General features: G+C 38.5%; 1 protein-coding gene across 4 annotated transcripts in view; it reads left to right on the top strand.

The window, feature by feature from the left end:
- ECPAS (Ecm29 proteasome adaptor and scaffold) overlaps nucleotides 1-13,339 on the top strand; it is a 111,138-nt gene that overhangs the window by 25,132 nt on the left and 72,667 nt on the right. For all 4 annotated transcript variants that reach the window (XM_065947651.1, XM_065947650.1, XM_065947647.1 and 1 more), the window contains 3 exons: nucleotides 9,647-9,763; nucleotides 11,251-11,369; nucleotides 12,665-12,814. In XM_065947651.1, coding sequence (XP_065803723.1) covers nucleotides 9,647-9,763; nucleotides 11,251-11,369; nucleotides 12,665-12,814 — 386 coding nt within the window. The remainder of the gene's footprint in view (nucleotides 1-9,646; nucleotides 9,764-11,250; nucleotides 11,370-12,664; nucleotides 12,815-13,339) is intronic.

Genomic DNA, 13,339 nt, shown 5'->3' with positions numbered 1-13,339 from the left:
TTTTAGCTCCAATAAACTTGGCATCAGTACTAGATGATAATAGTTGAGATAATTGTTCTGGAATGTATGGAGGCCTGATCTAAAATCCATGCTCTTGAGTCCAGTATAAGTGGTGGTTGTTCAGTTGCGAAGTTGTGTCCAACTCTGCGACCACATGAACTGCAACACGCTAGGCTCCTCTGTCCTTCACTATCTCCTGGAGTTTATTCAGATTCATGTCCATTGAGTTGGTGATGCGCTCTAACCATCTCATCCTCTGCTGCCCCCCCCTTCTCCTTTTGCCTTCAATCTTTCCCAGCACCAGGGTCTTTTCCAGTGAGTCAGCTCTTTGCATCAGGGGTGCAAAAATCTTTAATCATTGGCTGTGAATATGAGCTTAATTTAAAGGGATTCCCGAGCCTCCAGGGATTCCCTGAAGGGAATGGCAACCCACTCCAGTATTCCTGCCTGGAGAATCCCACGGGCGGCCATGGCGTCCATGGGGTCACAAAGAGTCAGATATAACTGAGCAGCTAAGCATGACAGTGAATATGAGCTTAATTTAAGGTAAGCAAAAGAGATGTTTTTAAAAGCCAGGCACTCTTGCATAGCTCCTCTTTTAGGATTTTTGTAAAGAACTATACTAAAAGTTGCATAACTGTGACATCAAGATGTTCTTTTTTAACCTAATGTTCTACAGGAAACATTTGGACTCTTCAGTTTAAAATAGTTCATTAGTCTTCCCGTGTATTTATACTAGACTTTTGGGTTTTTGAGCTATCATCAGATTTCATCCCTTGGGCCACTCTAATTGATTTGCAGTGACCTTCCTGGAGGTCTGCCCTGAGAGGGATTTTGAGGCCCAGTTTGAGTTCAGTGGAGAAGGAGTATCTTTTAAGAATGTCTGTTCTGTTTACAGGAAGGAATAGGACATTCTTGTCATATATTAATATTTGACATGCCCGTTGTTAATAACTGCTTTGCTGAGATAGATATGTGTTTATGTCATTTTCCTATAAACTCTCCTATGGCCTCTTCTTACCCTCAGAATAGCAGGATATAAAAGGCCTTCATACGTTGGTTTCTGTCTCCTTATTTAGTCTCATCATTCACTTGGCAAATATTTGCTGAGTACCTTTTATATGCCAGGTGTTAGCAGGACCTTGGTGAAGGAAAGAAACGTCTAGTTAGGGAGACCAGTATTAAACCATCAGGCAAATAGTATAGAGTTAAAATTGCAGTCGGTGTTAAGATGGAAAAGGATCCTATGAAAGAATATATTTGGGGACTTGATTTAAGTTAAATGTAGGGTGTAAGGGAGGCCTCTGCGATGTGTAGAAAATAGCCAGGCGCAGAAATGGGAGACCAGTAAGGGCAGAGAAGGCCCTGTGCAGAGATTTGGAGCTGGAATTGAGTGTAAGGCTGGCAGGGAGCTGAAGAGGGCCACAGTGCTGCCCCCAGCGCATGGGAGGAAGGGGTGGGAGGTCAGCGTGGGGAGTCCAGCGGCAGTTTGCCAAGGGTGCTGGTGACAGTGACACCGTCGCTCTGGCTGTGGGGTGGAGAAAGACTTGCAGGGGAGACAGCAGAGGAAAGGAGGAAGTTTTTGTGTCAGTCTAGGCTTCTAGGCTGAGTATTTTTTTTCAGTAAGGTATTTTTTTTTTTTAAACTTATTTACTTAGGATTTTTATGTTTCCTTGTGTTTTTTTTTTTTTTTTTTTAAGAAATTAACAATTTTCTTTGACAGACATAATGTGTTCTATATATAACTACATAATTATAGAAGCAGTGACTCTTCCCATTAAATTGTCAAGGTGGTCGCTGTGCTGTGTCTCACTCTGAGTGGGTCAGGCAGGCAAAGCAAACAGGGAAGGCTCCACCGCTCCCACCCACCAAGGGGAGGAAACAACCATGGGACCAGAACTGTAATTTACATCACTAAGCCCAGCACAGCAGGATTTGAAAGCTAAAGGAAGAGTTTTCACATTTACCTAAATGTTTTTCCATCACTTTAAAGATTCATGTTGATGACTTCAGTGAGTTTTATTTTGACTAGATCCAGACTGAGTAGTTTCAGTGGGAAACCACTGGATCTCCCCACAGCTTCTAGTTCATATATTCTCACAAACAAAAATGGAAAGCTCTCAGTGCATCTAGAGACCTAAAATTATTAATGACACAATGGGCTTGCATGAACTCATGCCAAATGGAAAAAGTAAAAGTCAACATTATGCATTCATAAGATTCCAAGCAGGTTAAAACGTTCAATGTACAGAAGACACAGCTTCCTAAATATATTTTCCTGTTTTCTACAATGATTATAAATAATCAGTTCAGTTCAGTCACTCAGTTGTGTCCAACGCTTTGCGACCCCATGGACTGCAGCACGCCAGACTTCCCTGTCCATCATCAACTCCTGGAGCTTGCTCAAATTCATGTTCATTGTGTCAGTGATGCCATCCAACCATTTCATCCTCTGTCGTCCCCTTCTCCCCCTGCCCTCAATCTTTCCCAGTGTCAGGGTCTTTTCAAATGAGTCAGTTCTTCCCATTAGGTGGCCAAAGTATCAGAGTTTCAGCCTCAGCATCAGTCCTTCCAATGAATATTCAGGACTGATTTCCTTTAGGATGGACCGGTTGGATCTCCTTGCTGTCCAAGGGACTCAAGAGTTTTCTCCAACACCACAGTTCAAAAGCACCAATTCTCCAGTGCTCAGCTTTCTTTATAGTCCAACTATCACATCCATACATGACTACTAGAAAAACCATAGGTTTGACTAGATGGACCTTTGTTGGCAAAGTAATGTCTCTGCTTTCTAATAAGCTGTCTGAAAGTGAAAGTGAAGTAGCTTAGTCATGTCTGACTCTCTGCAACCCCATAGACTGTGGCCTACCATAGACTGTAGCCTACAGGCTTCTCCATCCATGGGGTATTTCAGGCAAGAGTACTGGAGTGGGTTCCCTTTTCCTTCTCCGTGTTTTTATCTTTTATAGAAAATCATTTATCTCTAACCATCTATATGTTCGGTTGTATATTGTTCACCTCTGTCATACTGTTTCTCTTAATATTCTTTTACCATTCAAGTGGAGAAATTCCATTCTCGTTTCTACTTTTTTTGTTCCTACCATTTTTTTTTTTTAAAGGAGAGAAAACACCTTTTTAAAAAGAATTTGCAGTCTTTTTTAAAAAAAGTACTTGTTTGTTTCTTTGAATGCGTCAGACCTTCGTTGGCATCAACGCCGGATCTTCCGTTGTGGTGCACAGGCTCAGTGGTTCTGCAGGCAGACTCTCTCTAGTTGTGGTACCTGAGCTTAAGTTGCTCTGGGGGATGCAGGATCTTAGTTCCCTGACCAGGAATTGAACCCTCGTCCTCTGCATTGTAAGGTAGATTTTTAACCAAGGACTACCAGGGGAGTCTCAAAAAACAGCTTTTAGATTTTTTTAAAAGTGTATTTTTCTTCTATTTGTATTCAAATTATTCCTTTTTTTGTTTTACTTTAGTATATTTTTCTCACGTAAGATTTCAGTTTATACAGGAATGATAAAGGTTATTATGTGCCAGGAAAAATGCTAATAACTTAAATCCTCACAAGATCACGTGAGGTATAAATATGATTTTCATTTTATAGACGAAAGTGAAACTTGGCATGCTTGTCACTTGTTTAAAGTCAGATTAAAAAAAAAGAAAGAAACAGAACCAAAAATGGCTTCAGCTTGAGGATTTCTTTTTGATTACTATTTTGGTTATACTCCTTGGGCTTCCCTTGTAGCTAAGCTGGTAAGGAATTTGCCTGCAATGCAGGAGACCCCGGTTCGATTGCTGGGTCGAGAAGATCCCCTGGAGAAGGGAATAGGCTGCCCGTTCCAGTTTTCTTGGGCTTCCCTGGTGGTTCAGGTGGTAAAGAATCTATCTGCTTGCTTTGTGGGAGACCTGGGTTCGATCCCTAGGTCGGGAGGAGCCTCTGGAGAAGGGAAAGACTACCCACTCCAGTATTCTGGCCCGGAGAACTTCATGGCCAGAGTAGCCTGGCAGGCTCTAGTCCGTGGGGTCACACAGAGTCAGACACAATGAGTGACTTTGACTTTCACTTATACCCCATTGTTCTACTGATGAGCAGTTTTAGGTTATTTTATTTTTGACTTGACAGTTTATAAGAATATTGTTTTTAGTTTCAAAATTGTGTAAAATTTGCATCGTTTTATTGCATTCTGATTGGAAACCAAAGTGAGCAAATGCTCTAATCTTTTCAAGTATGTAATTTCTGATGTTCATAAAAACTATTCATAAGATTAAAAAAAATAGTTCCTTTATGTAGAATGTGGGAGCTCAGTGTGTGGAGAGGCCACTCCACACTGTGCTCTTGTTTCTTGAGAAGCCTGTCTTCTAGTCCTGTTGTAAACTGATAGTGAATTACAGTCTCCTGCTGCTGTTGTAATTATTCTGATTTTCTTTTTAATAATTTCACCTGGATGGCTTTTGGTGCACAAATTGAAGATCTTGTCTTTCTTAGTAATTTATAATATGCTACATACGTTTCTTATCTTTTAAATGCCATTTAAGATTTTTTTCTTGCCCCAATACCTCTCCTCCGAGATGAGTATTGTAACCAGTTTTCCTTCCATGTAGGTTTGATTGGTCAATCTTTGGCTCAGCTGATCAGTTTAACTCTATTTACTTTGGCTGCATCTCTTCATCAATATAGTTGACATGTCACTTTCTCTTTTTTTTTGAGGTTTGGATTGAGGGCATTTTACCTCGGTTGTTCTGGTTATTAACCTTGCTCATCACTTGATCTGTTCTCAGTCTCTCCATCTCTCCCTTTTCTCCTTACCTTCTCATCCTGCCACACATTTTCTATGTAGGCCTTTGATCACCTGTATTGTTTTAATATAATGATTAATCAGGCCAGTGTATCCACATTCTTAACATTTCAATCATTAATTTGTATCTGCATAAACAAAATGTTTTACTCAGTTACCAGCAAATAAATTATTTTATCTTGATCAGATTTCTTCCCTCTCCCTCTGCCCTTCTATTTCTTACTTCTTTAGAAAGCACTGAGGATCTGGTGAGCTGTTTTGTGGTTGGATCCTGTCTGAAACTTTGAATCACTTACTATTGTTAGAATTCTAAGCAATATCTGCCTTTTTTCCTCAGTTTACTTTTTACACTTGTTCTCTCACTGCCTCCTCTGTGTTCTCCAAGATATTTGTCAATAAATATATGTATGTTAAAGATCTTTTCCAAAGAAGTCATAGCTTTCTTCTTTGTTTTTCAAGCTGTAGAATTCAGGAAAAAATATTTCATTTTTATATTTCATTGTGTAGCATGTCAGGTTTTTAGAAACTTGATAATTTGAAAAAGGACCTTTGGAGTTTCTTCCTTGGAAGTTTGCCTTTGGTTTTCTTCTCATATTCCAAATAATGCTGACTTTGATCTATTGGTGACTTTTTCTAACCTTTTTACAAAGAGCTTGAAGGAAATATGTGAACATGTATTTACTTTGAGTGATGAGTAGTACAGGTGATTTTTTGAAAACAACTTTGATTTCTGTGGAATATTGTGCAACTATTAACAAAGAATGAGTTAGGTCTAAATTAAGAAGCTTATATATTTTTAACTGGAAGCAAAGCGGACTCTCTGCTGATGTTAATGATATATAGCTCATTTTTGTAAAAAGTAAAGAAGTAAAATCTAAAGATGTAAATATGTTTGTAGAAGTTTATGTGACTGCAGAGAAAGATGTGAGGAAGAACAGTGGACTGTTAACACTGGTGTCTTCGAGTGGCTGTGAGTGGACTAGGGAAAAGGGATGATTATGACTTTTTTTGATCTATTGTAATAAATGGGTTTTTCTATTATAATTTTAAAAAGCAGCAAAATAGAATAAAGTATTAAAGATATAATTATTGTGAACTGTGTTTTATATTATAAAATATCGATTTTATTTGCTTTTTTTGCATATCATTTCTGTTGATAGAGAGGTTTTGCTGTTAAGTACGTGTGGAAACTTCTGGCCTAAGGGAAAAGAGATTTAACAGCTGAGATACCTGTTTACATTCTAAGCAGTGTGCTAGACTCTGACATATATTTTCATTTAATCCTCACAATGGCCTGTGAAGCGTTATCATTTGATTTCTGCAGATGAGGAAAAGTGGTTCTGAAAATGATAATAATGCAAAGCATTAAATGCCTATGTGGTTATTGTCTCTCAATTCATTACAACTTACTTAACAGCTCTTCAGGGTATAGAAGCTCATGTTATTCCCATTTTATCGAGGAAAAAGCTGAGGCTCAGAGAAGCTAAATAATTAGCTTTGTGACACATGAGAGATAACCCCAGACTAAGTAGTTTCTGCCAGGCTTTGCCTCCATTTGACAGCAAACATGTTCATTCTTTCACTTAACGTGTGAAAGTAAATTCAGTACATGAAGGGTCAGTGACTGAGAGGTGGGGATGAAAGAATGGCTGAGAGCAGTAACATAATTTGCCTGCATGTTGTTTTGACTCCGGGCTTCCCTAGTGGCTCAGCTGGTAAAGAATCCGCCTTCAGTGTGAGAGACCTGGATTCGATCCCTGGGTTGGGAAGATGTCCTGGAGAATGAAAAGGCTAGCCACTCCAGTATTCTGACCTGGAGAATTCCATGCACTGTATAGTCCATGGGGTTGCAAACATTCGGACACGACTGAGTGACTTTCACTCTATTTTGACTCCAGGTGGTGGAGGCTTGATGTATGTTTTCCTTTTATTTGTTTTGAAGTACTAGATACTGGGTCAGATTTTTAATTATTTTGAAATATGGCTATCTGGTCAGACTTTCTTGATTTGTGTAGTCCTGTACTTGTACCTTTTGCAAATAGAACCAATATAATAATTGGACTTTTGGTTATTATGTAATTGTTAATAAAAGATATAGATATTTGTCACAAATCTAGAATGCAGTTACAAACATTAAACCTTTTTTTAATCATAAAAATAAGACTCATATAAAAGCAGAGTATTTTTTAGTAAAAACTTATGTATAAATGGTTTCAGCATGTAAAGATTTATAGTCAATGAAACTAGGAGTTAGTTCCCGACCAGGGATTGGATTTGGGCCATCTCAGTGAAAGCTCCTAGTCTTAATCACTGGACCAGCAGGGAATTCACAAGAGAAATAAGTTTTAGATTTCTACTGACATATCATTAGAGTACATTTCCTGTTTTAAGGAAAATGAGATATGTTATGTAGAATTCTATTTTACATAAAATTAAAACTGACCACTGCTGGTGGGAGTGTAAATTAGTATAACCACTTTGGAAAACTGCTTGAAATTGTAAGGTTTGTCATATGTATACTTCATGACCAAGCATTTCCAGTTCTGGGTTTATTACAATAAAAATGTTTATACTTGTGCACCAAAAGACATAACTAAGAATGTTCATTGTAATTATTCCTAATGGTCCAAACTTGAAATAATCTAATATCTATCATGATGGAGGAGAATGGATACATTCTGGTTTTCTTCCTAGTAGAGCAGTGAAAGTGAACCATTACTGTGAACAACAACATGGATGAAAATCAGATATAATACAGAATGAAAAACACTGAGTTCATCCTATTCTGTTGATATACATTTAAATCTGGTATTAGAAGTCAGGAAGAGGCGCTAGTGAGTTGGGTGCAGGAACTCTGTACTTCTGGTATTACAAAAATGTGTGTTTCCTTTGTGAAAGTTTATTAAACCATACACATTCTTAACTTTGCTCTTCAGCTATATGTTAAACTTCCATTAAAAAGCTTACTAATGTGCAAATGAATTTAAATGAATGAGTAATAAGAACTGACAGAGACAAAATATTATACACCCATGACTAATAATTCTGGAGACTTACTGACAGAGGTTAACTGTTGTTGATTTTAGCTGGGGGAAGGACTGGTTCAGTGGATGTCTTGGTTTTTATGAGTTTATAAAGGGTTTCAGGCAGTAGATAATCAAATTTGGAAAGTGAATCAATATTTAAGGTGATAATATTACTAGAAGAAAATTAAGTAATTAATTGACTTAAAATTTTAAAACTGTGATAAATAAGAGAGAGTATGTAATTCTGGGCACGATTGTTTATCTCCATCAGTGATGATTTTCCATTGGGTCCTTATAGGAATCAGCCTAGCTTAGATTGTCGGAGGAGGTCTGTTTCCTTTGGCCTGTCTCCTGATTTTTCCCCCTGTCATCCAGCTGAATCACAGATCTGGATGGGCAGGAGGTTGGGTGAGGTAAGCATGGTAATGTAGAATTCTCGGTCTTTGCAAAGTCCCAGGGTCCTGAGAGTGTCTCACAGTGACAGACACTTTAGATGAATTGAGCTCAACTGTCAGTGTGTCTTATAAGGTTAAAAATACGAATCCTGGAGTCAGATCTTGACTGTGCCTCTTGCTGTCTCCTCGATCAAATGGGAGTGATAATAGCACCTCTCCCAGTGGTTTTGAGAATCAGATGAGACAAGGCAGGCAAAGTGCTTTTCTGCGTGGAAACTGCTTGATAAATGTCAGCTATTTTATGATTATTATTATCACTTGTTTAATGAATATTATTAGATTTGTTATTCTTAAAATGCACTTATTTCATGATGGCTGTAAATAAATGAACTTTTGCTGTGAATATCCCTATAAACTCTCCTTAATACTTGCTTTGAAGCTAGAGCTCAGATTTCAGAAATGATGGAGAATAGTGTAAGCTGTGCCCTCTGGAATAGTCTCATTTTAAATTCTTGAGTCTTTAGTTAATGCTTTGTAAAAATCTTATATCTCAGTGCTCTTTTCTTAGTTAGATTAAGTGGTGTTATCCCACTTTTACAGTAAGACTGGGGTCGTTAGACATGAGCCTCTAGCTTCCCTTCTTCCCATGAGAATTGTTGCTTGTTGACCTCGATCTCTGCTGTCTTTTCCCATGTAAAGGAGAGGAAGCTTGGTATTACTTACTTTAAACTCTTCAATAGAATCAGATGATCTTCAGAATAAAGTAAAAACTTCTCAGCATTTTACCCAAATCCTTTTATAATCTAAGCCCCACTTTTATCTCTTACCAGTGTATGTTTCAGTCAGATACCGTGCACCGTGTTCGTTTAGACCTCTTGTTCCTACTTATAACTGACCTTCTGCTTGGAATTTCTTCATGGTTTACACAGGGCTGTCTTCTTGCTTTATCCTCAGATGACAGAGAAAGGAAGAACTCTGATATCTTCATCTCCTTATAAGGGCATCCATCCCATCATGGGAACTCTACCCTCATGACCTCATCCAAACCTAATTACCTCCAAATCACAGTGGGGATTAGGGATTTGCTCTACGAATTTTGGGAGACACGGATATTCAGTCTGTAGCATGGTGTGTTGCAGTCATTTGCTCACCATCTTCTGGGGGACTGTGGCTCAGTACAGGCCTCTGTGGAACCTCAGCTTTAATTAACTTAAAGGACATTGTGAAATGCATTGCCTAGTAAAATTCTGGTATATGGATTCTTGGGGATAGCATTTTGGGGCAAGATTCCAATATTCTATACTCCTTTTCTGGGATGCCAAATTTACATCCTTTACAAGAAACAAAGTAAAATAGGTAATAGTTGAGAAATGAATTTGTTTTTAAAATATGATCAAGAATTTCAGTTCATGCCTTCCTCTATTTTAGGTAATGGAGCTGTTGGTCCATCTGAATAAGCGCATAAAAAGCCGCCCCAAGATACAGCTCCCAGTGGAGACGCTGCTGGTTCAGTACCAGGACCCCGCGGCAGTCTCCTTTGTCACAGTGAGTACCGTCTGACTTACAGTAAGATTGCTTTCATAGTGTTTTGTAGATGTTATCAGTATGTTGGCCAGACTAGAATTTCATCTTAGATTGTTTCTAAATAAAACATGAGATGTTTTTCTTCAGATGAACACACTGTTTTTCCATTGAGTATTGATCTGGAGGAAATGGTAGGAACAGGTTAATGCGTGGCCGTTTTACATAGGGCGAAGCAATGTTGGTGGAGTGATGTGTCAGGTATGTTGATATATAAAAGAATGATTCTTAGTAAAAGATTATGAGACGTTGGTATGAATAGGAAGAGAAGGGTTATGTAGCATAGAATAAAGGGTGATAGAAGAAGGAAAAAAGGTTAAAAGACAGGAAGAGATAGGAAGGCTGAACTAAAAATAATATATTTGATATATATTATATATTTAGAAAGGTACTCTTTTTAAAAGTGAGTAAACTGGGGCTGGTAAGAAATATTCCTATTAAATGTTCTCTCATGAAAATGAAATGTAAAACATATTGATGCTATGTAATGGCAGATGATGTTCTGTTCCTCGTCCTTGTGGTTCCTGGCATTGAGGCAGAAGCTACTGGGTCTTATCTAACATCTGGATTCCAAACCTTTGGAGCCACCTACTGGCCCAGACATCTTGTCTGTTCCTGCTGTGGGCATACAGCTCGCTTATACACGTGTCTTCCTCTAAGCAGATGGGAACAGTGCGTGCCAGCACAACTGCCAAATAGGATGTCTTTAAAGGAACAGTTTTACGAAGGCCGTTCTAAAGTCCTTCAGAAAAGCAAATTTCTATCTTATGTGTAAATCTGGATATGCATTCATGGGTTTGCTTACAATGAGGCATTTACATGGTTGGTAGTGATGCTCACACACTTCCCACTTGCTTCATCATCCATTGGTCAGGTGTTGGAGTGAGGAACCACAGTGCCACATGTACTGAGGTTATTTTAGTAATTGACCAGCTGGGAAATGACAGCCTGGAACCTCCTCTTAGCTTGAAAGGGCCTCCTCTTAGCTTGAAAGGATTAATGTAACAAACTGGGAGATCTGATACTGGTGTGTAGTACCTCAGTGTAGGTAGGTCAAAGGATGACTTTTTTCTTTTCAGTGAAAAGTTACTGCACGTGTGAGTATCTAATTCCCCCCCTGCCCCCAGGTTTATTGAAATATAACTGACAAAGAGAGTTGTATATGTTTAGGGCGTACAGCATGATGATTTGATGTATGTTTAAATGCTGTAGACTAGGTCATGCGCCCTCCTGTGAAGCCCATCTTAAAGTAAGCATTTTGAGTAAGTGGGGCTGGAGTTCTTCCTGAGACAGACTGGTTGGCCAGGCTGTAATAAACAGGCAATAAGCATGAGGAAGGAGGATTCAGTTTCTTCATTATAAGATAATTACCTAGGTTGTCAGCCATATGTTTTTGTTGAAATCCTTGAATATTTCTTTTATACTAACTTGCCTTTCTCTCACTGCATCAGAATTTTACTATAATTTATGTTAAGATGGGCTATCCTCGGCTGCCGGTGGAGAAACAGTGTGAGCTGGCTCCTACGCTTCTTACTGCCATGGAAGGAAAGCCTCAGCCCCAGCAGGACAGGTATGCTGTCCCCGGTTAGCTGGTTCCCACCTCGGAGAGTCAGTGTGGCCGCTGAAAAACAGATCCACACGTCTGGTTTCACCCGGCCAAATACAGAGGCTTGAGTTGAACTCTTTCAGCTGACGTTGCTGCGTTACCTCAACATGACTGTTTGGTTAATTTTGTAAATTATAAAATATCTTGTGAGCATATGGGAAACTGTATAGAACTGTTAACATTTTTTTCAATCTAAATGCATTTTCAGTTTGGTCATTTATTTTGAAGCAACTGATTTTCTTGATTGCAAAAATTAGAGCTCGTGATTGCAAAAATTAGAGCTCTAATATGCTTTTCATCAAACCTTTCTCTCTCGGAGGACATAAAGCTTCAGAGCAGTTTTCTTAAGAAACTGATTATTCGTTTGTATTCATGTGGGAATTGAAGAGATGAAAAGGTTTAGACTATCATCCTTCGCTTCTCAATTTAGCCCAAAAGTTCTGTATCCTAGCCTTGTGGTGAGAAACATGAAGAGAAGCTGTGGAGGAAAGAGTTAAATCATGTTTTCAGTTCGCTTTTTAGAGCATAAACAGTTTTTAAAAATCTTAATGCTCACATTTACAAGTAAAAAAAATTTTTCTTAGGGGAGCGTGTGTTAGGATCCCTTTAATGACTGTGTGCACACATGTAACAGGATAACAAGGTGCAGAGGGCTGTGTTCTTGTGGTAGCTGGTGCAGAAAGACCTCCTACAAGTAAAATTAATAGACATTGTAAGTGCTTTTTGAAATTGTTTTCATAGCAACAGGTATAGTGAAAGAAGGAATTACTGAAGCTGTGTTACTTAAATTCACATAGTGGAAATTTAATATTATATTCCAAATATTGACATGATTGATGTTTAATTTCTTTAGCTTTAGAATGACTTAATTTTTAATTAAATATGAAAAGGGAAAACAATGATCGACAGGACATGTCATCAGTTGAACTTTACCTAAGGTTTCATATTAAATCTCTTGTGGTAATAGATACTAATATTGAGCTCAAATTATATACATTTTTCTCAGGGTGTTTTTGTGATGAGTCAGGTTGGCTAAAATGTCACTTATCACTCAATATACTGAGCTTTCAATAAGAAAGAAATAAGAATGAAATCTAGGCCAGTCCCTAGACTTTGTAAATGAGTAATTTTGAAGATAAATGGTCCTTGCTACGATTGCTATTTTTTGTCATGTGATTTTTTGTTGTTTTGTCTGTTATTTGCATGTATAAAAAACCCTTATTTTTAAATAGTTGCAATAAATGTAATTGTTTTTTCAGCTTAATGCATCTTTTAATACCAACCCTTTTTCACATGAAATACCCTGTTGAATCATCAAAATCAGCTTCTCCGTTTAATCTTGCTGAGAAACCAAAGACTGTGCAGCTGCTTTTGGACTTCATGCTAGATGTCCTTTTGATGCCTTATGGGTAAGTAAAGCAAAACAAAACAAGTGAGCTTGTTCTTGACTGCTTTTACTGTGTAGAGTCCAGTACTCTTTTCAGTGATTCAAGTTTCACGTGAAGATGAGTGTGTCTTGAGATTCGCTTTGGTGCAGGCCTGACTTCTCCTAAACTCCAGCCCCACTGCTTACTGATCTTAACGGCCTGGAGCTGCCTTGGTGCCTTCAGACTTGACCCATCCACGCTGAAATCAATCTTTCCCAGTAAACGTAGTTTCTCTCCTTTAATTACATCAGTGATTCTCTTAGCCATGTAGACATACAATCATAAGTTGCCTCCAGCTTTCTCTTCCTGGCTGCTTCCATGTCAATTCCATAAAACCCCCCACCACTGCCTCCATGTGCCCCGGAATCATTCCCACTGCTGCCTTCTAGGTCTGGCTCTTTTAACCTCTTTTCACGTCTTTCTCACCAGCTGCGCTTCTTCATTACTGTCTACACTGCCGCAGTTTCCTGATTTTTCAAATGCAGATCTTACCAGGTTACACCTCAG

The sequence above is a fragment of the Muntiacus reevesi genome, chromosome 10 (assembly GCF_963930625.1).
Source record: "Muntiacus reevesi chromosome 10, mMunRee1.1, whole genome shotgun sequence".
Taxonomy (NCBI): domain Eukaryota; kingdom Metazoa; phylum Chordata; class Mammalia; order Artiodactyla; family Cervidae; genus Muntiacus; species Muntiacus reevesi.
This window is presented reverse-complemented; position numbering and strand designations above follow the sequence as displayed.